Source organism: Oncorhynchus clarkii, chromosome 4 (assembly GCF_045791955.1).
Source record: "Oncorhynchus clarkii lewisi isolate Uvic-CL-2024 chromosome 4, UVic_Ocla_1.0, whole genome shotgun sequence".
In the NCBI taxonomy this organism is placed as follows: domain Eukaryota; kingdom Metazoa; phylum Chordata; class Actinopteri; order Salmoniformes; family Salmonidae; genus Oncorhynchus; species Oncorhynchus clarkii.
Window position 1 is genome coordinate 26,212,261 of NC_092150.1, and position 25,602 is coordinate 26,237,862.

The 25,602-nt window shown below is 42.5% G+C and overlaps 1 protein-coding gene across 1 annotated transcript; it reads right to left on the reverse strand.

Moving 5' to 3' along the window:
- Positions 1-229: 229 nt before the first annotated feature.
- LOC139406643 (Rab geranylgeranyltransferase subunit alpha) lies at positions 230-7,676 on the reverse strand. Its single transcript, XM_071149480.1, has 17 exons — positions 7,310-7,676; positions 6,360-6,393; positions 6,118-6,228; positions 5,402-5,526; positions 5,068-5,255; positions 4,591-4,848; positions 4,317-4,400; positions 4,152-4,234; positions 3,961-4,056; positions 2,458-2,563; positions 2,239-2,290; positions 2,028-2,116; positions 1,836-1,924; positions 1,631-1,747; positions 1,399-1,512; positions 1,183-1,270; positions 230-1,080 (listed from the first exon to the last, which is right to left on the reverse strand). The coding sequence occupies exons 2-17, from the start codon at positions 6,360-6,362 to the stop codon at positions 932-934; spliced, it is 1,752 nt and encodes a 583-aa protein (XP_071005581.1). The 5' UTR covers positions 6,363-6,393; positions 7,310-7,676; the 3' UTR covers positions 230-931.
- Between the last annotated feature and the right edge of the window lie 17,926 nt (positions 7,677-25,602).

A 25,602-nucleotide genomic window follows, 5' to 3' on the forward strand; every position in this document is an offset into this window, starting at 1 on the left:
AAACGCCAGAACACTATGGCAAGACGCATCGTTCACCCAAGTTTCCTCAAAATCGGGCCAGTGCTGTCGCATGTGACTAACGTACGAACAAACGGAGACAGATCCACAGTCCCCAACCAGATACCGTCATGGGGGACAAGTAATGTGTGGTTACAGTTGAGCCACCCAACAGAAGGAAAATCTGACTGAACCTCCCTCACAACACCACAGAAACACACAGGAGACTCTCTGGGAGGCAGTGACACCGCATGTGCTGTTTTATTGGTGGAATAGTCATTTACAGTTGTTTAACAGTATAGATTAATTTCATAAACGTTTTTGCACACAACTGTTTCAAAAATACAACCACAGATAAGTATTTTGCAATATTCTTCTGATCAATGTCCTACTGCAACCACCATACAGATGCTGTTTCAGTGCTTACTAAAAGCCACATTCTCACCATGCTCACTCATACACAGTTAGTAATATTACCCTCTATCAGTGAATCGGCATGCAGTTTGGTGTCTTGAACTGTATGAGAGATAGAGCGTGCACACACGCACAAACTGTACATACACATAAACACACACGTTTGTGAGAATGTCTTAGTGAAGTCTCTGATAGAAAGTCCAATGTTATCAGGCATTAAAATTAGTGGAGGGTCGCCGTGAATCAATATCACCACACAAGAGGAATACATAGTGGAAAGGAGACAAAACACTTAAACACCCCTATGCTTCTCACATATATGCATGCCCACAAACATGGACACACACAGACAAATACTGCTGATGGTAGTACGCCGGGAATATGGGGAAGTTGCCCCTAGACACTAATCTAATGTCAGTTTTTCCATTTCCCCCCTAGAATGGTTATGGTTTGGGGGGGATAAGCTGATCCTAAATCTGTGACTAAGGGAAACTAAGAATGAGCCCTGCTGTTTGTCCAATCAGATCAGGAGGTCAGTGACTGAGGGCAGTAGCTCAGTCAACTCAGATTGAATGTTGGCAATCTGGGTGACAGGGTTGCCACGGAGATCAAGGCAGGTCAGCTTTGGGCAGGAAGTCAGGAGTTGAAGGTCAGAGAGTTTGGATATTTCTGAATATTACGGTCAAAGAAAATTACAACATCTCTAACTGTATTATAAAACATTAATGTATTACCACATTGAAACTGATCAAAAGAGAAAGGCAAGGATACGGTTGTTCTTCAAGGACACTTCTTGCAACTTGGGGAGATAGTACAGTCCATCCAAATTCTCAATAGCGTTGTCATCAGCCTCCAATACCTGGGAAATGGAAGGCCATAATGTTAGACAAACATCTAAATATTAAGTACAAAAACTAGAGTACAGCACATGAATAAATATTAATTTGATCATAACATAATTTTTTTTATTTTATTTTATTACTATACCTCGAGGCACTGCAGCATGGCAAACTGAGGAGGCAGCCTAAGCAGCTGATTGCATGATAAATTGATATGAGTGACCAATAGCAGCTGGTCCAGGTGACATAACATGGTCAGGTTCTGTAGAGGTGAGGGTGAAAGACATTAGGTGGACTTACAGCCACAAAGAAGAGAAGGGGGAGTCAAACTCTGGATGGACAAGGATAGACAGATACAGACAGGAACAGACAGCACTAACCTTGTCAGAGAGACTGAAGACCCGGACCTCAGCGTACTCCATCTTGAGAATGGTGTTCTCGATCATGAACTTACTGCACAGGTCACCGTAATAAGCAGAGCGCATGGAGTCCACCTCCTGTGTGAGAAAGACAGAGCAGTGATAGAAAACACATCTATTATGTATTAGTGTACACGACTATGTAATAGCCCTGTAAAGCACTAACTTTAAGAGTCTGGAAGTGAGAAAGGGTCTCTCGCTCGTAACCTAGGGGATCTAGCGCCCTCATAAGCAGAACGATGGTCAGCAAGCACCCTGAGAAAGTGAGAAATTACAATTGTCATACATTTTGTGACGTTTCCAATAGTGATAAATAATAAACCCTAACATACACACTACACTCAAAGTGTGTACTTACACTTGTTCTGGGGCTCCAGCTCCAGAAGTTGGTTGCAGGACTGTAGTTCAGACTGCAACACAGAGGTCTTTTCCACAGACAGCTCACTCCTACCAGACAAAAAAGATGCTGAGGTATTTTTTTTCCATTCAGTAAACAGAAAGTCTGATATACCAACCAGAGAGCCTTCTAAAGCTCTGCTATTCACACACACACCACACACACACTGTACCTGAAGAGCTCCTGGTCAGTGGCAGAATCCCTGCACCAACTCTCAGACCGACCTGTGAAAGATGGAGGCAATACTATGAGGTGAGGCTAGAGGGCAGCAGAGAGCAAGGACTGAAGTCTAAAACATTATATACCCATCGCAGACATGTTAACACAAAAAAAGACAAGAGCATGTACTCAGTCACACAGAAGGTGCATGAGCACATAAACATTATTTCACCTGTGTACAGAGCACAGTCTCTGTGAGTGTGTTTCTCAGTCCAGTGCACGGTCAGGTTGTGTTCATTAATGATGTCACTGATAGTGCCAGGAGGAAGCGCACAGATCTGACACCATGTTAAAGTCCACAATCAAATAGAGTAAGTGCGGATGCTTGTGTTTGTTAAAGTGATCAAATGTATAACATTATATGTTGCAAATACCTGTTGAGCATTGCCCATCTCAAAGACAGGTTCAACATAGATCATTGTATGGTTGTGTGTAAAAAAATAATAATAATAACACTAGTTTTATTGTCACATTCACCGGATAGGGGCAGTGACATTTTTTATTTTACAGGGTCAGCCATAGTAGTATTGTGTCCGTGGAGCAAATTAGGGTTAAGTGCCTTGGTCAAGGACACAAGACAGACTTTTCACCTTGTCAGCTCGGGTATTCGAACGAGCCACCGTTTGCTTACTGGCCCAACGCTCTGCAGAGATAAAGTAATTCTCTATGTCTTTAAAGGTTCATTGTTTTCTTTCTCTACCTGCGTTTCAGTAACAGATATGGAGAGTGCTTAAAAGAGACATGTTAAGAATGATGAAACCTACTGTAGACTACAACACAGGGATGAGAAAGGAATGAAAAAGAAACAGTGAGCAGCACAAAGGAAAAGTGCATTACCACATGCCTAGAACAGAGTAATGTCTTTAGCCTCTTAGAGATGTTAAAAGTCTCCCTTTTGGGCGACTTTGAGCTGTTCTGGACTGGTTCCGTCTGACATCTGTGTACAAAGCACTTGTGAACGTTGTAGGGTCCCATACCATATAGGGCCAAAAAGCCCCATCTGTCTGCTCTCCGATTCCACTCTCTCAGCGGAGCAGGTTGCATACCCCACATTTGCATAGGGAGTGATGCGTCACATTTTCTGGCCTATTCAGACAAATAAATGTTCTCTTCCTCTGAGCAAGTGAGACAGCACATGAACGGTGACAGTCTAGCAAGTGCAGCCGTTGTGGTTTCATCTCACTGTGATATTCTCAGCTGGATTTAGAGCTCACAACATGAAAAAACACAAAATAATTTCATAGAATTGTAGCAAAACCACTTTCTCTTGCTCAAAGACAGACTAAATTACTTTGTGCTTAAAGCTGAAGTTGTAACGATTCTACACACATTTGAATGGTGTCTACACTGCTCAGTGAACGCTTAGAAAAATTGTGTGATCAGTTAAATGAAATTGTGCCAATATTGTACTGTTACTAAGTATTATCATATATATTTTGTTAATAGAAATGTGATTGTAATATAATTTGATTGTTACTATATTTAGTAAGCATTTCATTCATTTCAAACCCTACTGGTCCACTTTTGTTGAATAGGACAAAAATTTGATTTGTACTATGTACTTGAGCTTGTAAAGCCTCTAAAGTGACTACATAATTTGGGTATGCCTTTAGGCAGAAATCAACATTTTGCCCTATCATTCACATTTTACCCATGACCGTGAAGGAAAGGATACCCAGACAGGGCTGTGTCTGAAGTGAGGATGGACACTCCTCCATTCCACACGCTGGGGCTGACCATCCAACACCAGCATCAGACCACTAGATGAAGCCTGAAAGGAGAGTCAGGGAGGAATGGAGTTTAACTGTAGAAGGAGCAGAGGACATACACGTTACAGTAAGGTGTCTACTTTGAGGGAGTACTCACATTGACAGGTCTAGAGAAGGCCACAGCCACTCTCTCCTCCTCACGGCTGACAAACACACAGCTTATCATCTCCTCTCGCTCCGCTGAGAAAGGCAGAGAAACAGAGCTCACAGCTGGAAGATAATAAAGACAATTTACATAGAAAATACAAAATTATACACGCACCTCTGCCTAGCAACCACCTGTAGTAGAACCAGGCACTCTGGTCATTGGGGTCAGTGAAGAAGGCATTCTGTACGAGCTCATACTCTAAAAATAAAAACCAAAGGGTTTAGTAATGTATGATGATAACACAGACAACCAGCACGCATCAACTCATTATTCTGCCTTCCATCCAACCCATGGTATTCCTAGTGACAGTGCCCTCTGTCTGCCTGTTTAAAGTATTACACTGACAATATATGTTTGTAACTCTGCCTGGCCATGGTGTTGTCCATACCTTTGAGCAGCTGTTCCTCACAGACGCGATGAGAGTGTGTCTGAGGGGAGGGTGGAGGGGAGGAGTGGGAGGGCTGGTGGCAGGGCGAGGGGGGGTCGGGGGACTCAGGGTGGAGTAGGGGAAGGAGGGTGCTCCGGTAGTGCCAGCTGGAGTAATTGGAGAAGTTGGAGCCGATGAGACGGTCAGTGAACTGCAGCTCCTGGTCCACAGGCACACCAGACATCTTCACCACCATCCGGCGATAGTCCCAGCAGTGAACTGAGAAAGATGGGGGGGGGGAAATTGAATATGAGAAGGAAAAAAAAATGGAGAGACCAGGACGTCAAAATATATTTTGATCCTCTGCCAGATTCATTTCTATCTCTTGTCCCTATCAAGCTCTGTCTCATCCACCTCTCCAGCCATCCTCCTTCAAAGCTGTAGTACCTCACCAACTCCTCTCCTCCCTCACTATCATCCTCCTACCCTCTGACTCACAGTTGCGGTCATCCAGACTGAGGCAGCGGTCACACAGGCCCAGTTCTCTGGCCCAGTCAGGTCTGGGCAGGCGGGCTGAAACCCAGCCTCGGTGGTGCCAGCTGCCGTACGACTTGGGATTCACCTTCAAACACGACTCCAGAAACAACAACTCAGCCTCATACATCTTCTGCACGTCATCCTCCTCACTGATACAGAGAAAAGGATAAGACATGTGAGTATGATGCACTTAAATAATGAACAAGTATTGGTACTTTCAGATAATAATAGCTACAAGAGACTCAGCTGTGCCACCATGGGCAAAAATGCATTATAAGAGTTGTAGTGTCCTCACCGTACAGTCTCCAGGTGCAACAGGATCTCTCTCCTGTAGTTCCAGAGAGTGGCAAAATCAGGATTGGAGGATAGCAGCTGCTGGGTCAACTGAAGGGCCTCATCATCCAACACACCCTCCATCCTCTAAAACCAGCAAGAGAAAAGTGATGAAATGTGATCTTCAAAGTTCTGTCAAAGTTCTGTCATCTGTCATCACTGCATAATCAGGCTTAAACCGTAGCCATAGTTATATATATATATATATTTTTTAATTTACCCCGTTTTCTCCCCAATTTCGTGGTATCCAATTGTTTTTTTAGTAGCTACTATCTTGTCTCATCGCTACAACTCCCGTACTGGCTCGGGAGAGACGAAGGTTGAAAGTCATGCGTCCTTAACACAGCGCGCATCCAACCCGGAAGCCAGCCGCACCAATGTGTCGGAGGAAACACTGTGCACCTGGCACACTGCGCCCGTCCCGCCACAGGAGTCGCTGGTGCGCGATGAGACAAGGATATCCCTACCGGCCAACCCCTCCCTAACCCGGACGACGCTAGGCCAATTGTGCGTCGCCCCACGGACCTCCCGGTCGCGGCCGGTTACGACAGAGCCTGGGCGCGAACCCAGAGTCTCTGGTGGCACAGCTGGCACTGCAGTACAGCGCCCTTAACCACTGCGCCACCCGGGAAGCCCTTATTTTCAGAATTTGACTGAATGCGTCTATGTCAAACAGACCTTAGTAAAGATAGCATCTCGTGCAGCCACATAAATCTTGAGTTTCTTCTCTCTCTCTTTTCTCTTCTCTTCTTCCTGCTGGGCGGTGGACTTCAGCTTTACCCGTCCATGCTGTGAGAAAGACAGACAGGAAGACACTTAATTAACACATTGCATTGATATCCAGTAATGATTAAAAGATGACAATAACTAAATCCAACTTAAACAGTGTGAAAGCAGAAAAAGAATCACTCTTCACTCACCATCCTGTCAGTTCAGGGAATAGGCTGTGCAAATCTAAAACCAAAGAGCAGATTGAGATGGCGAATCAAGAATTAAGTATGTGAACCACGGAACCGTCAGGCGCCTGCACGTACACACTCAAATCAATTGTGGCCTGCATCTGCGGGAACACCTCTTTATACTACTTTTGGTCCATTTTTAAGCTAGGACAGACGGGAGGTGGGGGTGCACCAGTGCAGTAGGTACCATAACGTTGGATGCCAACCGCCGATAAAAACTACAGATGAGGCGACGGCGACAACGGTAGACATTGTCCTTCGCCCCTGCCTGCTGAGGACGGGTTGTTTTCCCGCAGTTCTGTTAACAACAGCGAGGGCAGGTGTTCGGCAGGCGGGAGCGAAGGACACTTAACGTTATGCGCTAGCTAGTTAGCACTTAGAAGTGGGGATGTTGATGTCGTAGTTTCAATGAGCAAGGCAGAGGCAAAAAGCCTGATAGGGACAGTGATGCAGAGATGACAGGAGCAGTGGAATAGAGTGACTAAGGGCAGGCATTTATTTCAAGTACAGAGGACGGCAGGAAGGTACAGAAGAGGAGGCGTTCATGCAGACACAGGAATTCCCACATGCAGGAACGCCCCGAATTGCGGGCCGTAATCACACACACTTGCCCAAAACCGCACCAACCTTCTGATGGCAGCAAAACACCGAGTGAGGGGAATACTGAGTTGTGTCAAGTCGGCTACAGCATAATAATAATCAGTTTGCTGAATACATGAAGATCGACTCGCCAGTCGAAAGTATTTGTAAACACACATGATTAGCGCTTCGACTTGGCAATCGCCCATCAACAAAACAAGACCCCAAGCTGTCGGACGCACCGTTGAGTATACCCGCTTATTCACATGTAGATTCGATAAAAACACATTTACTAACATAAATTCCAACATAATAACACCACATATACTCACTCCAAAAGTCTACTGCTGTTGTAGCAATGTGTGGATTCGTTTACTTTGGTTTTCAGACGAAATATTGATGTGTGCCTGTGTCACCCAGTGGCAGTGAGGCGAACAACTACAATTTGAACTTCCGGCCCGTGGAAATTGACGTCACGACCAATGGAGTTTATGATATGTATGGCTCCCTCTTGTGGATGGACATACACGTTTCAGTTTCAAGTTTTACTTGTCACAAGTACAGTGAAATGTTTAACTTGCAAGCCCTACCCAACAGTGCAGGATTCAATATAAAATAGTATAACTAATATAAAATGTAGAACACAAGAAATAAGAAATAAGAGAGGAAGCTATATACAGGGTCAGTGCCAGTACCAAATGGAATACTGTGAGACAAGCATTTATATAAAAGACCACTCCGTAAGCCACGCCGCAGTGGGCAGAGCTAGGCATGTTGCACTTGGACACGTTTTAATACAAAAAGCCTCTAATTTTACAATGCGTCTTCCACGTGGAAGGATTAGACAGATGGGTAAACAGATAAGATTTACTAAGGTCCCAGCCCATATGGGGGTGGAGGGGAACAAGGCAGTTGATGTACTGGCTAAACAAGCACATAGAAGAGGGGATGTTGATGTCGTAGTTTCAATGGGCAAGACAGAGGCAAAAAGCCTGATCTGGACAGTGATGGTGCAGAGATGGCAGGAGCAGTGGAATAGAGTGACCAAGGGCAGGCATTTATTTCTAGTAAAGAGGAAGTGGGGAAGGGGAGGACAGAAGAGAGGAGGCTATTTTTACAATAATAAGGGTGGGACACAGCCAGTTGAATAAGACCTTACATGTGATAGGAAACAGAGACCGTGGAGAATGTATTGCTACAGTGGGGGCTGTATCAAAGGGAAAGACTGAGATCTAGTATGAGGGAGAAGGGGATACAGGAAAGTAGTTTAAATAGTATTTTGAGTAGAACGTCATTGGATATAGTCTCATATTGTTATCTTTTTTAAGAATAAGGGGAGCTGGCAGGTAGGATTTCGTTTCACCCCGTCTCTGGCCCACACTCCAGTACAGTAGGTGGCGGTAATGCACCATAACGTTGGATGCCAACGCCGATAAACCCCACTGAAGAAGAAGAATGGGTCTTCCAGGGCAGAAGAGTCGAGTTGTGTACGTTGTTCGCATGAGGTTCCTTGATTGGTGAAGCGTGTAGAGTTTATCCATAGTTTGGGGAATGGAAAATGGCGGATAGTAGTGCGGACGAAATTGAGGAAATGTTGGTAAAGCAACAGCTGTGCTGGAATGCGAACAAAGTGTCAGTTCTGATGGCATGGAGCGGGAGGATGAGGGTCAAGGACCGGAATGGCCGGTAGTGGAAAGACATAGGAAGAAGAGAGATACAGAAAGCAGTGGAGCATCTAGTAAAGAATGCATAAAGAGGACCAATGTAGGAAGCAATAGTAGGGATGTGTTGGAGTGGAAAATGGTGATAGTGTTTGATGAGACCAAAGGGTCTCACATACACACTATCAGACTTACTAATGCCATAGAGAATATGTATTGCTCTATTGTGGTGTTGCCCAGCCAGTCTCCCCAGGTTAACAGCACCATGGCGTGACTCCAAACCTTTTCTCCCAGGTACATGAGCCAGGTATCTGTCTTATTCACCATTCAGTGAATGAGGAGAATACAGGAATCACAATAAGGAGCATATGGGGTCCAGGGCAGCATAGGGCCACACTCCGCACTGAGTCCTCAGAATCAAATTCAGTGGTGAACTCACACTTCCAGCCAGGCGCATCAACTAAGACCACCTGCCTACCAGTCACTTCACCCTGTCATCTCACATTGTGTGCCAGTCTTTCAGTATCAAACACCCTGCCCAGGATGGTGTTCCCTGCCATGCTCCTCCCAACACAGTTCGCACCCAGAAGCACAGCCCTCACCTCCACATCATGTTTACCTCTTCCTATAAGGCAGACAAAAAGATGGACATACAAAGGGGAGAGATCACAATATTTGTTTATAGAGCATTGAATTTCACTAATTGTTTAACGCCCACCACCCAGAAAACATTCATCCCATAGATTCCAAACCTAATCCCAATATATACTCACCACCCACAGTTGCTCTGTTCTTCTTCATCTTCATTAGCCTCAGCATCCCTCAGTTCTTCACATCATATCTCTTCTGCAGCAACTGTACAATCATATCATTGTGAATTTGATAACAACCACTCTGTGCTACCATCCTCTATATTTTGCAACAGTCAGTGACCCGAGTCACATTCTCCCTTTTTCTGTTGTCTATGATATGGTCCCTGTTCTCACAGTTTTCTACAGGCCTTTGAAGGATGCCTCCCTCACTTGAAATGTGCTGCTCTAATGTCATGTCCACAAGCCAATTCCCTCTGGTAAAGAGCACCATGGTGTGTCTCCATACCCTCTGCTCAAGAAGGTGGTTCAGGTGTTCCTCCACTGTGTCTGCGTGCAGTATGTGCAAGGAAAGCACAAGGAGGAAGGCATGTGGGACACAGCAATAGCAATTTCCTGCTTGTCCTGTGCTGAGGTCACCGCAAACAAGTGATTCCACCACCAGCCAGGTGTGTCTACCACAGTGGCCTGTCTGCCAGCAACAGCTGTCTGTCAGTTTACACACTGGGCAGTCCTCTTCGTTGTGTCAAACTCCTCCTCACCCAGGATTGTGTTTCCTGCCAAGTTTTTGCCAGAATGCCCTTCCCCAACAGCACAAGTTGAAGGTCTGCCTGTGTGATGGGGGAGAGAGAAATAAAGAAGGTAAATACAAATGCAGTCATGGTTATTCACCATTGTCTAATTATTACTATGCCTAATTTACGTATATTATACTTTATATACTGTACCTGTAAAGTAGAATACCAGATTCCTATGGTGTAAATTCTATGTTTAATAGAAGATGAGGTGAATAATTTTCCTAAATACGCAAAAATAATTTTTTGTCTTGTCTGTAGGCCAGGGTTATATCTGCTTATTATTAAATATTGATTTGATTGCAGTCGGGACCCGTCCATTAGGGCATTAGGGGTGGTACTCCACTTGTGATTGGTTAAAAAACATTACCTTTTCTGGTGAAAAATGAATAATATATAATTGGATTATGTTTAAATTGTCCATAAAAGCGTGGTTAATTTGTGTACATTTTACTCTTCCAAAAATATTTTATCATATGACTTTCACAGCACAAAGTAAATTACTTTCCTGGGGGAGTTCAGATGAACACCCAGGTCTTCTGGACCTGCTCTATCGAGAAGCCCCTGACTGCGGTCTTCAAAACTGTTATGCATGCTGGAGCATAAAAAGCTGTTGAATTCTAATTTTACTTTACTTTCACATACACTGTGTTGACAGAAACATTGCTCAGATCTTGTCCCCTGGACCCTGGAGGACTTCTGGTGTGGATGATGTTCAGGTTAGATATTCCTTCAAATGATTCCCCTGAACTATATCATTTGATTGTTATTCCTTTACTGAAAATGGGACCTTGTTCACACCATGCTGAAGGCTTGATGCATGGCAATAAATAATAGTTGTGATGACTTGTTGAGTAGTTATAGATATCACTGAAAACCCCTTTAGTAATAGTGGCTTTTGTTTGCATGGTGGTATTGTGAAAGTGGGTTGTAATTTGACCTGGATCACTCAATGAGGCACTACTCTTAATATTTATACTTACTTTTTCTTCAAGGAAGCAGATGTTCTTCTAAGGGACACCCTAGAGGCAGCAAGGTGGTGCGAACTACAAACATTTAAAGGCACCATTTCCCTCCCTAGAGTAATTGGGATGGATGGGGAAGACCGCATTACAACCCTTAAAGAACGGTTGTATAATGGCCTGGATGAAGACGAAAATATTCCCCTCAAGGAACCATTCATGTTCTCGTTCCAGTTACAGAGACATTATGAGATGTTCTATGTGGAGGCAGTTGACAACAAGAAAATGACTCTCTGCCTCTTTTGAGGAGCAGGAGTGAAGCCCTTTTTGAGGAGTGGTCAAACCTTGTTTTTGTCTGCTGTGTTAATTGTTTCAATTGTTAATTATGTTGTTTAGTAAAGATGACTTAGAAGTCACCCGAGTCTCTGATCTCTTCACTGGAGCTGGTATAACTTAATGTACAAAGCACATTCAGCTTGTCAGTATGTCTATATGGTATAGTTTTTCTCCATTCTCACGAGGAAAGTAAATAGCATTTTAATCAGGATAGGATAGGTATTAACTGTATATATATATATATATATATATATATATATATATATATATATATATATATATATGCTTAATGAAATAATATAATTACAAAGTTATAACATTTATCAACACAATTTTAACAGTACATGACATAACAAGTCTGTTCACTGCAACAATATCAGTAGCTTGTCTCAAATATAGCATGAAGCAAAAAGTGCTACAACTCATGTATTGGTACCACTTTATATAATATTTCTTACGATCTTCAAAAATGAAATATGTTTGTATTCAACATGTGTGTTTGTCTTCAGTGTGTGACTGTCAAAGCTCAGATGTACCAAAAAAATGGTGGGCGGAGTCAACCATTTGACCCCGCCCACTGCATTCAGAGGTACTTGGCTCTATCAGGTAGGCTACTCAACAGATGGCGCTAAAGATCAAGTTGTATTAGGGTTGCGTCAATTCGAATCTGGTATCAGGATAAATATGACATTGAGTCACCGATTGTATACTATGTATTTTTTATTAGCTAAGCAATAAGTGGTAAATGCAATTTTCGTATATACGGGCTCTCTGTCACACCTCGCAGGGCAAACAGAGAACTGACTTGTTCCTGACAAAGATATTATAATATACTCTGATGACAGAAGTAGTTCCTGCTTCTGAGCCGGCCTGTCAGAGTAGAGACTAGGCGTGGTTTAGACTCACCCAGCCTATCGTTGATTGTTGGCGCAGAGCTGGTCCCGGCCCCCGTGGCGCTTCAGCGGTCAGTCGTTGTAGTTGTGTAGAATATTCAGTTATCAGGCATCTGGCTCCTTTTATCTAACAAAAGACCGTTTGTTATCGCAACACTACGTTCTGAATGTGCCCCCCAACTCATTGCACAGTTCCTGTCTTCATGTTATTCTGTATTTTTCCATCATGAGAAGGCCCATGGACCTGGAACTGTTAACTATGTTGCATAACACATATACCCACACAAGCCAACAGCAAATAACAGCAAATAATATTCCATCATATATGATATGGTAAGGGCTATAGTGTATAACACAGAACCTCACAATCCCCCTTTTTACACCCCTGTGGGTTGTAACCACAACATCCGATATACTAGGTTGCTGATGAACCCAGGGACTTTAAACCTTTATTTTGTGAATATATGAAGTGATGCACGTCCCTTTGTTGATTAACATATATATAAACTGGAGTTTTTGATTCCCCGTTTTGACACCCACAAGGGTGTCAATTATCCACATTATCCTTTATTTCAGCGGTTAATAGCATTTCATGAAAATAATAAAAGGTTTATTATTAATTTTTTATTAATTTATTTTTACAGAAAAACAGAAAAAAATCAACAAATGATATATGCTTTTCAACTCCCCCTTTTGACACCCACAAGGGTGTCACTTATCAAAAATAGGATAAAACTTCATTGTTTATTGACATGTTAGATATAGGATAAAGTAAAGCAAAGCAAAGCAAAGCATTATTATAAACCATCTGGTCCTCTCAGCTACTCCTATCCTGTACCAGGTGGGCACCTTGCCACCCAGGGACTCTAAACCTTCACATAAGAGAGGACAAGTTATATCGTACACGTTATGCATTTAAGAAGTTATCATTCCACGACCTCACCTACAGCAAACCAGGGGTCATCCTCAGTCAGCCCCATCTTTCTCCGGAAGTTAGATTCCGTATCTGCATCTCCTTCAGGAGCATCAAGCAAGGGCATCATGCCTGAAGCCTGTACCACATCTGTAACAGACTTCTTCAAACAAGGTATGATGCAAGGAGCACAACACATCAATAACAAAAACACAAGAATTAGGGTCAGAAATCCAATAACCACCAGTGATGCATACTCACCAAGCCACACCCCCATCCAAGACATCCAGCCAGACTCCTCCACCCCAGCCACGCCCTTCATTTCTGCCGAAAGCTCGTCCAATCCAACCAATGCTTTTGATATACTCCCATCAGGACTGGTATTATTAGGTATAAATGTACAACATTGTTCACCAAACATTTTGCAAACCCCTCCCTGACTGGCCAGGATCATATCTAAAGTCAATCTATTCTGCCTGGCGGTCCTGGTAGTAGCCTCCAATTGCTTGGCCATACCAGTAAGGGCAGAGCGGGTATAGTTAACAAAACATTGTTGATTATAGTATATTTAATTTATCCATGAGGTCTGTTTGGCATCCACAATAGCGGAGCCAAGAATTGGTAGTAGATGCCATAAACCATCATTCCTGTTTAGGGCCTAGAATTCCTAAGGAACACCTACTGGCACACCTAGTAGGTTGAAATGTATATTATCTGTTTCCTCAGACCAAGGTGTATCACGCTTATATCTGGAGTACGGGTGAACATCATTAGGTGCTTTTCTAGTAGATCCCAGGAGCTGATTAGCTGTAACTTCAATAATGGTTAGTGGTATTATCCGACTGGCTAAAGCACACATACACTGCCAATAAAGCAGGCCTATGCTTTATTGGTGCGCAAGAGACCTGGGTTTGGACCCTGTGTGTTGGTTACACTAGTCCAAAATCAATTTACAGAGAGCCCAACATGGCTAGAATGTACAGCATTGGGGTGCAGTTGGGGTGTGGTGTTGCTCTCCTGGTTCACACTTCCAAGAAGTAAAGTGCATACACTTAAGACAATTTTAATAGAAATTGAAAAGAGAACATGTTGGAAAATAAAAACTGCCACTTTCAATTTCACTCTGCCCATGGCATGAAAGTCATGCGTCCTCTGAAACACAACCCAACCAAGCCACACTGCTTCTTAATTAACACAGCACGCATCCAACCCGGAAGCCAGCTGCACCAATGTGTTGGAGGAAACACCGTGCACCTGGCAACCTTGGTTAGCGTGTACTGCGCTCGGCCCACAGGAGTTGCTGGTGCTAAACTTATCACAGGGACTTTGAAGCACTACAGCTGCATGCTGATCTTGGAATAAACTGACGATAGCAAAGATTCCATCTTTGACGACGCCACATAAATGGAATAGGTACTAGCTAGCTTGATAGTTAATGTTTGCTTTAGTTTGCACGCTAGCTCTGCAAATTCAGCTAGTGTGTGAACCCTGCCAACATAAAAAAAAAACATTGATATGGCGCGATTGACTGGATTAACCTCACGTCAGTTACGTACATTGAGTGCCTTTTGGACAGTAGATACGAACCTTCTATTACCTTATCAGCTAAAGAACTGGCAGTGGATCAAACCATTGTGAGGCAAAGGGCGGGGGGGTCGCAATCTTTTGAAACTTAAAAACGCGCTATTAAGTGTCTATAATCAGTGCTTTCATAAGTGCTTTCATTGCGTATTATTAATATTATTGAAATTACATAGTTATGTTTACAGTGATATATTGGGGGGGACAAATCATATTTTTCCCAGGATGGGGGGGTCGTGTCCCCCCGTCCCCGTCCCCCCTGGGATTTCCTCCTATGCCCAGATTAGACAACCCTAGTCCTCAAAATGTTTAGGGTGAACTCTGACCCAGCTGGATCGCTGAGAAACACTGGTAGAGCTACTAACCTTCGTAGGGCCTCACACAGTAGCATGACTCTGCTCCAGCAGTTCGTGAATCTGGTAGGGAAGAAGCAGGACTCATTTCAGTGGTGCTTCCGAGATCGGCTGGGGCGGGCATTGTCGTTTCGGTCCCTGCCACAGAAGTGCGACCTCAAAGCTGGTCAACATGGTGCCTGTGAACCTGACCATCAAATACAATTTTATTGGTCACATACACATGTTTAACAGATGTTATTGTGGGTGTAGCGAAATGCTTGTGCTTCTAGTTCCCACAGTGCAGCAATATCTAACAAGTAATATCTAACAATTTCACAACATATAACCAGTACACAAAAATCTAAGTAAGGAATATAATTAAGAATATTTTAATATATGGACGAGCAATGTCCTCAGGCCTCAGGTAGCCGACACCTGGCGCATTCCTGTATAACATTTTTAAGTTACAATGAAATACTAAAATGTACTTATGTGTACGGAGACTCTGCATGACACCGGGCCTGTGGCCTGCTCCACCACAGCAGGCATCCATCTGGTTCATCCTACAACAATGGTTGGAACTTTCCTGAACCTATCCTGGTGCCTCATTCCTGTCTCTTCTTGTCTGTGGTGCATGTCCTCTTGGAGATCAGGGAGCAAGCAATCAAGTGCAGTTGTCAGCCGACGACCCATCAGCAGCTATGCAGGGCTCTTCCCTGTGGCTGAGTTGGGGGTTGTGTGTTGGGCCAGTAGGAACCTGGCCAAGCGTGTCTGACAGTCCCCTGCTGCAATCCTCTTCAGTGCGCAATGGTGGTTTGCACCATCCTTTCAGCCTGTCCATTTGAGGATGGGTGGTATGGTGCTGTCACATGTCGGTCAGCTGTTATCAGCGTCTGTAAAAGTTGTAAGTGGGAGTTGAGAGCCCCCTCTAAGAAAATAACTGCATGCAGATTCCCCGAAGTCCAAATAACGCAACACCAGCTGAGCGTCAATAAAAGTTTTGACAGCGGGAGTAGTCCAGTTGAATTTAGTTTTTATTTCATTTAAAGGATTTATGCTTATTTACAATATGAAAATGATATACAGTGTATTCGGAAACTATTCAGACCACTTGACTTTTTCCACATTTTGTTACGTTACAGCCTTATTCTAAAAATGTATCGTTTTTTTTTTAATCACCATCAAACTACACACAATACCCCATAATGACAAAGGAAAAACAGGCTAAGATTTTTTTGAAAATGTATTGAAAATAAAAAATATCACATTTACATAAGTATTCAGACCCTTCACTCAGTACTTTGTTGAAGAAATTTTGGCAGTGATTACAGCCTTGAGTCTTCTTCGGGAATGACTCCTGTGTTTTCATGACTGTGTGCTTAGGGTCTATGTCCTGTTGGAAGGTGAACCTGCTCTGGAGCAGGTTTTCATCAAGGATCTCTCTGTACTTTGCTCCGTTCATCTTTCCCTCGATCCTGACTAGTCTCCCAGTAACTGCCGCTGAAAAACATCCCCACAGTCAATGCTGCCACCACCATGCTTCACCGTAGGGATGGTGCCAGGTTTCCTCCAGATGTGACACTTGACATTCAGGCCAAAGAGTTCAATCTTGGTTTCATCAGACCAGAGAATCTTGTTTCTCATGGTCTGAAAGTTCTTTAGGTGCCTTTTGGCAAATACCAAGCGAGCTGTCATGTGTCTTCCGTGACTTCCGTCTGGCCACTCTACCATAAAGGCCTGATTGGTGGAGTGCTGCAGAGATGGTTGTCCTTCTGGAAGGTTCTCTCATTTCCACAGAGGAACTCTGGAGCTCTGTCAGAGTGACCATCGGGTTCTTGGTCACCTCCCTGACCAAGGCCCTTCTCCCCCGATTGCTCAGTTTGGCTGGGCGGCCAGCTCTAGGAAGAGTCTTGGTGGTTCAAAACTTCTTCCATTTAGGAATGATGGGGCCCACTGTGTTTTGGGGGACCTTCTATGCTGCAGAATTGTTTTGGTAGCCTTCCCCAGATCTGTGTCTCGACACAACCCTGTCTCGGTGCTCCAAGAACAATTCCTTCGACCTCATGCACTGTCAACTGTGGGACCTTATACAGACAGGTGTGTGCCTTTCCAAATCATGTCCAATCAATTTAATTTACCCCAGGTGGACCAATCAAGTTGTAGAAACATCTCAAGGATGATCAATGGAAACAGGGTGCACCTGAGCTCAATTTCAAGTCTCATAGCAAACGGTTGGAATACTTATTCAAATTAGGGTATTTATGTTTTTTATATTTAATACATTTGTAAAAACCTGTTTTCGCTTTGTCATTATGGGGTATTGTGTGTAGATTGATGAGGAAAACATTTTATTTAATCCATTTTAGAATAAGACTGTAACATAACAAAATGTGGAAAAGGTCAAGGGGTCTGGATACTTTCTGATTTCAACTGTTTAGATTGATTGAATGTTATTTTGTAAGGCAGGCGATCACGTGTGTTCAAGCCCAGTAAGGGGGAAGGGACAGTGGAGGAAGCGATACAGGTTACAAACATTTATTTAGAACATAAGGAGAATAATAATTATATTATGATTATTCTACTACCTTTAAGTGACATATATGGTTACTGATGATATGTCAGTAAGATGCTGAAGATGTCCAAAAGAAAATAAGAATATCATTCCTTGTAATAAAGACTACATTTTTATAGATGCATCCAGCTGCAGTCCTGCAGCATGGCATGTCACTAAAACGGTGATGTCATCAAAAAACTGGCCTCTTATTAAAGGGTCCATCTGGAGTTGTTACATCAATTTTTCGATTTATAAAGTCATGATATTGTAGTGAACGGCGGGGCAGGGAATAGAACCCAGGTTGTTAGCTTGGAAGGCAAACACAATTTCACTGATCTTAGGACCAGAAAGCATTTTTGTCTGCAGTTTTCGGTTTGGCTATTTGTTTCAAGTGTATGTGGTGGTTCTAGTTTGTATGGCGCCCTGGGCGAACCCTCCCTTCAGCGCCCGCACCCGGGGGCGGGTTTAAGATGCCGCCCTGGGCGGCTGCCCATGTCGCCCGTACCTAAATCCGCTACTGACTTGTATTAGTCTCTAAATAAATCTCTTTGTCAAAAATTTTCATCACTCCCATGTCTTACGCGACTAGTATTTTTGAAAGTGTGGGATAATAATTCAGCCATAGTTTATGTTCATTGCTTTCCAACATTTTACTCCCTCCTTTATGTTTAATATAACTCACATATATTAATTATTCCTTTTGGTTGCCTATCCTGACATGAAGTATGTTCTATAGAAAGTATTTGAATCTGATGTGTGCCACAGAAAGTATTTGACTCTTGGGGGAGAATTCTGACAGGGGGAGATTTGGAAGGCGCCTCGCGTCAGGACAGGCAAGGGTCAAAACCAGGAGGGCGAGAATAAGAGAGACTGGAAAAGCAGGAGCTGAGAACAAAAATACTGGTTGACTTGAAAAACAAGACGAACTGGCAACAGACAAACAGAGAACACAGGTATAAATATACAGGGGATAATGGGGAAGATGGGTGACACCTGGAGGGGGTTGGAGGCAATCACAAAGACAGGTGAAACAGATCAGGGTGTGACAGGATTCCCTCAAAGCATTTTCAACCCCCGTTCTCAAGTACGTTAGCTAGCCACGGTAGTCAGCTAGCTAGCTGGCTAACTTTTATCTACGTTTTTACTTCTGACACCAATGTAATGACCTGACTAGATCATAAAAGAACAATTGTCCAGACAGAGGATTGAGACAAATAAATTAAAGATACCCGTATAAAACAACCGTGACCTTCACTTGTGAAGACCAGACGTAAGAGAGAGAACATTAGCTAAACGGTCTTAACTTGCAATGCTCCATCCCCCTGCCAAACCCTCCCCACCACTACATCAATCACCAGGATCCCCGGCATCAGAACAGTCCAGGCATTCCCGTGATTGACAGATAGCAGGTTGATTGGTATGTCGGACCCCGCGAACACTGAGTACTGGTAAGTACAACACAACCAACTAACAGCACAACACATAACCCACAGCTGTCTGTGCGGGTCACTACTATATTTAGGATGTGAACACTCGGTGTGTTTGACCTGACGAAGATCCGTTTTGGATCAAAACGTTGTCAATAAGGCGGTGAATTGGGAGCTTTAACAGTGTGCGGGCCTTCTTGTTCTATACTAGTATTCTTTATTAGCCCAGCATCTATGTTTTTAAGGATGTGCGTATGATCACAAACCTTTTTAATGAATACAAACCTTTCTAATGATCACAAACCTTTCTAATGAATACAAACGTATCATCATGAGCATAGCCTCGTTTCTTCTACTCTTTTATTGTTCACTCAGTTAAGCCTGTACTCGAATGAACTATTCATGGTGTTCTGCTTTTTGCACTCTTGAACTGAGTGTTGATTCCCTATCCTGCCGCTGTGTACTTTGTATCCATTCAAAATATACAAAGGTGAATGACTTCTGGTTGATTTGAAAGCAGTGACCTGTCATTAGTTATGCTAAGTAAGGTATAGGTACAATACAAAGGCAGATAGTGTTGACTGTATAATATTAAGAGAGCAGATAAAGTACAGCTATTTGTGTTGTAAATTATATTGCACTGTAAATTATTCATCAGTTGTTAATTATTAGTTATAGTGGGGCAACAAAGACAAAGAAACATTGTAGATTCAGTAGTAGTGGAGGTGGTCTACGGAGCACGTACTGTAACATCCATTTTTTATTTTTGTGTGTGTGTGTGCTTCTCTGTAATTTGAGAACCAAGCAGTTAGAAAGCAGAGAGAGAGAGAATGAGAATGAATGATGAAGACTGTCCTCATAGATTTGCAAAAGTTCAAACCACTGTTAGCCCTATTCCCCTCTTTCCAGGAAACTCCTACTTGTTATATAATACAAAGCTAGCCTTTCCTACTATACATCAACAACCATATTTTGGCCCCCTCCTCCTCCAGCCCAGCACGAAGACCCAGGATTCACATTGATGTGTTCCATCTGACTCCCAGTCAGACATGGGTTCATGGAGCGATTTCAGTGCCAACAGAACGTTTATTTGAATTCAATCATTTTGAATTAAAACACTGAATTTGAATTCAATATTTTTGCATTTGTAATGCACAAATGTAATAATGGAATTCACAAATGTAACTTAAATTTCATGATTTGAAACTGAATCGAATTAATATTGCATTCAGTTTTGAAATTACATTTAAATGTAGTTCAATATTGAAATTCAATATTTATATATTCCGTTTCAATATGGTAAATATTGCGATTTGAGATTACGGCACCAATATAACTGACTGGGTTCCAAATCAGGCCTACTGCACAACAGCAACAACCCTTTGTGGCAAACAGAAGGTGAAGGATTTGTGCAACCCATTTAATGAGAGTGCAACCGAGGTGGTTTGGTGATCCATGAATTTGATGAGCAACCTTGTCTGAGACCTGAAGACAGGTGTTAGTTTGACTGATGGGGTTCTAATCCAGGTCTCCTGTGCGTCAGACAGGAAATTTAACTTTTCAAGTTGCTCATAATAATATATGCCATTAAGCAGATACTCTTATCCAAAGCGACTTATACATGCATACATTTCACGTATGAGTGGTGCAGGGAATCAAACCCACTTTCCTGGTGTTGCAAGCATAATGCTCTACCAACTGAGCTACAGAGGACCACACAGACTACTCATTACGCAAGCGCGGTCACTGAACTACCTGTGTTACACATCACCCCCCTTTGACCTCCTTGAAGAGACCCATTTAGCTTAGCAGGCTAACACAGTCATAACCCAGTCAGTCACATGTTACCCTTACAATGACTACCCTTGCCGGAGACTTGAAACTAACATATCTAACACAAACTAACAAGTCAAACTAGATTACCAAACCATGCTCTCTTGATAAGTAACCTTGCTGAATCTTGAAGACTTGTGGCAAAAACCAGTCTGCAAGTCATTTTTTGGGGCCCCCCAAAGTTTTGAGTGTAGTTTTTAGTAAAAAAATATATAATAATTCAGCTAGTTGCCTACCCCTGGTGTAATCGATGGGAATCTGTGAAACTCACTCCTCAGCCTGAAGTGTTGCCCCTTGCACAATTGAAAAAGGCCTTTTTCAACAGCACGATGGGTTGGATTGCTTCAAGAAGGAGGTCACATGTTTACGAGGCAGAGGTTCTGAGTTTGAGTCTTGATATTAGTTGAATCAGGAGGAAGCGTTACTTGCAGCGTGGTCTCGTTTACAATGGTGCTGCTGAAGTTGGATCTAAAATCCTAGAGCCATATTCATATGAAGAAAATAAATTGTAATTGCCACATTGGCTTCAGAAACCATTCGTACCACTAGCTTCTATTTACCAGACAGCATTTGATTCTATCTGTTCTCCGCTAGCTTTCCTGGCTGGCAAAGTACCCGGATGTTGTTTTTAGGTTTTTAATCCGAATTTAGATAACGACATTTGAAAACGGAATCTAAATGCATCTGAGAAGTTAAATGCAGAAAATGAATGCAATGTTTACCATATCAAAACTAATATATAAATATTGAATTTGAAAATGGAGTTAAATAGATTTTTTTTTTTTTACTGAATACAATATTAATTTGATTCCGTTTCAAATCATGAAATTGAAGGTCAATTTGTAAATTCAATGATAAAATCTTAATATAAATTCAAAATTATGGAATTCATATACAATTTCTGTTGGCAATTAAATTGCTCCATACATTTTAACCTAATGACAATAAGGGGGTGAAGAGGCAATCATGTGATGCATGAGTCATTTATTTAATAATTAACCAAAATATACAGCTGTCTAGCTTTCCTTTCTATAAAGAAAAGAGCGCTTGACTCTGAGGACATTTATACAGACAGAGGTGGGAGGTTGGGTAAGCCACTTACTACTGCAGATTTACTAAATGTTTTCCAGTCCAATTATAGATTATCTCAATATATGTACTGTACACATACAGTGTTTCCCTGCTTTTTACACCCTTGAACGGAGTATTGATTTCCCTGTCATATTATATATTAACCTAAATATATACTGACAAAAGCACACATAACACTATAGTACAGGTCGTGGAGGAACCTGCAATTTTCTTTGGGAGTATGACTGTCAGAAGGTCAGTTCTGGTGAAGGAAATTCTACTCCAAAATGAATAAAAATCAAATGGTCCATATTATAAGGCAGGTGTGCTATTTAGCAATAAGCATTATCACCTGATCAAATCACATTTTATTTGTCGGGTGTAGACCTTACAGTGAAATGCTTACTTACAAGCCCTTAACCAACAATGCAGTTTTAAGAAAAATAAGTGTGAAGAAAGTATTTACTAAATAAACTGAGGTATAAAAGAAGAAAAAGAAGAAGAAAAATAACAATTAAAGAGCAACAATAAAATAACAGTAACGAGGTTACATACAGGGAAGGGGTAACGGTACAGAGTCAATGTGTGGGGGAACAGGTTAGTCGAGGTAATTGAGACTATGCATATATAATAAACAGAGTAGCAGCAGTGTAAAAATGGAGGGGTCAATTGCAAATAGTCCAGGTAGCCATTTGGTTAGCTGTTCAAGAGTATTATGGCTTGGTGGTAGAAGCACTTAAGAAGCCTTTTGGACCTAGACTTGGCACTCCATTACCACTTGCTGTGCGGTAGCAGAGAGAACAGTCTATGACTAGGGTGGCTGGAGTCATTGCCAATTTTTAGGGCCTTCCTCTGACACTGCCTGGTATAGAGGTCCTAGATGGCAGGAAGCTTGGCCCCAGTGATGTACTGGGCCGTACGCACTACCCTCTGTAGTGCCTTGTGGTCGGAGGCCGAGCAATTGTCATACCAGGCGGTGATGCAACCAGTCAGTCAGTCATGTTCTTGATGGTGCGGCTGTATAACTTTTTGAGGATCTGAGGACCCATGACAAACCTTTTCAGTCTCCTGAGGGGGAATAGGTGTTGTCGTGCCCTCTTCACGACTGTCATGGTGTGTTTGGATCATGATAGTTAGTTGGTGATGTGGACAACAAGGAACGTGAAGCTCTCAACCTGCTCCACTATAACCCCGTCGATGAGAATGGGGGTGTGCTCGGCCCTCCTTTTCCTGTAGTCCATGATCATCTCCTTTGTCTTGATCACGTTGAGGGAGAGGTTATAATCCTGGCACCACACCGCCAGGTCTCTGACCTCCTCCGTATAGGCTGTCAGCAGACACTTTTATTCAGAGCAACTTACAGTCAATGCATTCAACTAAGGTACAGTTGAAGTCGGAAGTTTACATACACCTTAGCCAAATACATTTAACTCATGTTTTCACAATTCCTGACATCCTAGTAAAAATTCCCTGTCTTAGGTCAGTTAGGATCACCAATTCATTTTAAGAATGTGAAATGTCAGAATAATAGTAGAGAGAATGATTTATTTCAGCTTTTATTTATTTCATCACATTCCCAGTGGGTCAGAAGTTTACATACACTCAATTAGTATTTGGTAGCATTGCCTTTAAATTGTTTAACTTGGGTCAAACGTTTCGGGTAGCCTTCCACAAGCGTCCCACAATAAGTTGGTTGAATTTTGACCCATTCCTCCTGACAGAGCTGGTGTAACTGAGTCAGGTTTGTAGGCCTCCTTTTCCCACACGCTTTTTCAGTTCTGACCACACATTTTCTATGGGATTGAGGTCAGGGCTTTGTCATGGCCACTCCAATACCTTGACTTTGTTGTACTTACGCCATTTTGCCACAACGTTGGAAGTATGCTTGGCGTCATTGTTCATTTGGAAGACCCATTTGCGACCAAGCTTTAACTTCCTGACTGATGTCTTGAGATGTTGCTTCAATATATCCACATCATTTTCCTCCCTCATGATGCCATCTATTGTGTGAAGTGCACCAGTCCCTCCTGCAGCAAAGCACCCCCACATCATAATGCTGCCACCCCCATGCTTCAAGGTTGGGATTGTGTTCTTCAGCCTCCACCTTTTTTCTCCTTTTTGTTTCATCAGACCAGAGGACATTTCTCCATAAAGTACAATCTTTGTCCCCATGTGCAGTTGCAAACCGTAGTCTGGCTTTTTTATGGCGGTTTTGGAGCAGTGGCTTCTTCCTTGCTGAGCGACCTTTCAGGTTATGTCGATATTGGACTCGTTTTACTGTGGATATAGATACTTTTGTACCTATTTCCTCCAGCATCTTCACAAGGTCCTTTGCTGTTGTTCTGGGATTGATTTGCACTTTTCGCCCCAAAGTATGTTCATCTCTAGGAGACAGAACGGTATTGTAAGGGTTTTCCTTCTCCTCTTCGTCTGAGGAGGAGAAGCGAGAAGGATCGGAGGACCAATGCGCAGCGTGGTAAATGTCCATGGTTGTTTATTTAAGAAAACATAAACTGAACACTATGAATTAAAAAAAATAAACGTGAAACGAATGAAAACCGAAACAGTACCGTGTAGTGAAAAACACAGATACGGAAACAAACACCCACAAACAAACAGTGAAACCCAGCTTACCTAAGTATGATTCTCAATCAGAGACAACTAACGAGACCTGCCTCTGATTGAGAACCATACTAGGCCGAAACATAGAAATCCCCAAATCATAGAAAAACAAACATAGACTGCCCACCCCAACTCACGCCCTGACCATACTAAATAACGACAAAACAAAGGAAATAAAGGTCAGAACGTGACAGGTATGACGACTGCGTGGTCCCATGGTGTTTATACTAACGGACTATTGTTTGTACAGATGAACGGGGTACCTTCAGGTGTTTGGAAATTGCTCCCAAGGATGAACCAGACTTGTGGAGGTCTACAATTGTTTTCTGAGGTCTTGGCTGATTTCTTTTGATTTTCCCATGATGTCAAGCAAAGAGGCACTGAGTTTGAAGGTATGCCTTGAAATACATCCACAGGTACACCTCCAATTTACTCAAATGATGTCAAATAGTCTATCAGAAGCTTCTAAAGCCATGACATAATTTTCTGGAATTTTCCAATCTGTTTAAAGGCACAGTCAACTTAGTGTATGTAAACATCTGACCCAATAGAATTGTGATACAGTGAATTATAAGTGAAATAATCTGTCTGTAAACAATTGTTGGAAAAATTACTTGTGTCATGCACAAAGTAGATGTCCTAACCGACTTGGCAAACCTATAGTTTGTTAACAAGAAATTTGTGGAGTGGTGGAAAAACAAGTTTTAATGACTCCAACCTAAGTGTATGTAAACTTCTGACTTCAACTGTATATAAACACCAACATTCCACAGTAATACCAAAAACAAATAAATGTTACTGAGAATGTTATTGTAGTTAAACTTGTCTGTTCGTTTATTCTGTAGATAGCCTTCTTGTAACAAGATCACTGCTAGTTTTACAGCTTCTGAAAACATTTACAAAAGTGCATGTTAGGGAGAAAGTTTGTGCTCCCTCTCCTGCGTGTCTGGTATTCCTTTGTTTTTCTCATAAACTCTGAAAGGTTCCCCATTACAGAACAACACTACTCCTGAGACCACAAGTTAATGGTCGGGCAGCCTCGTTTTCATCCTT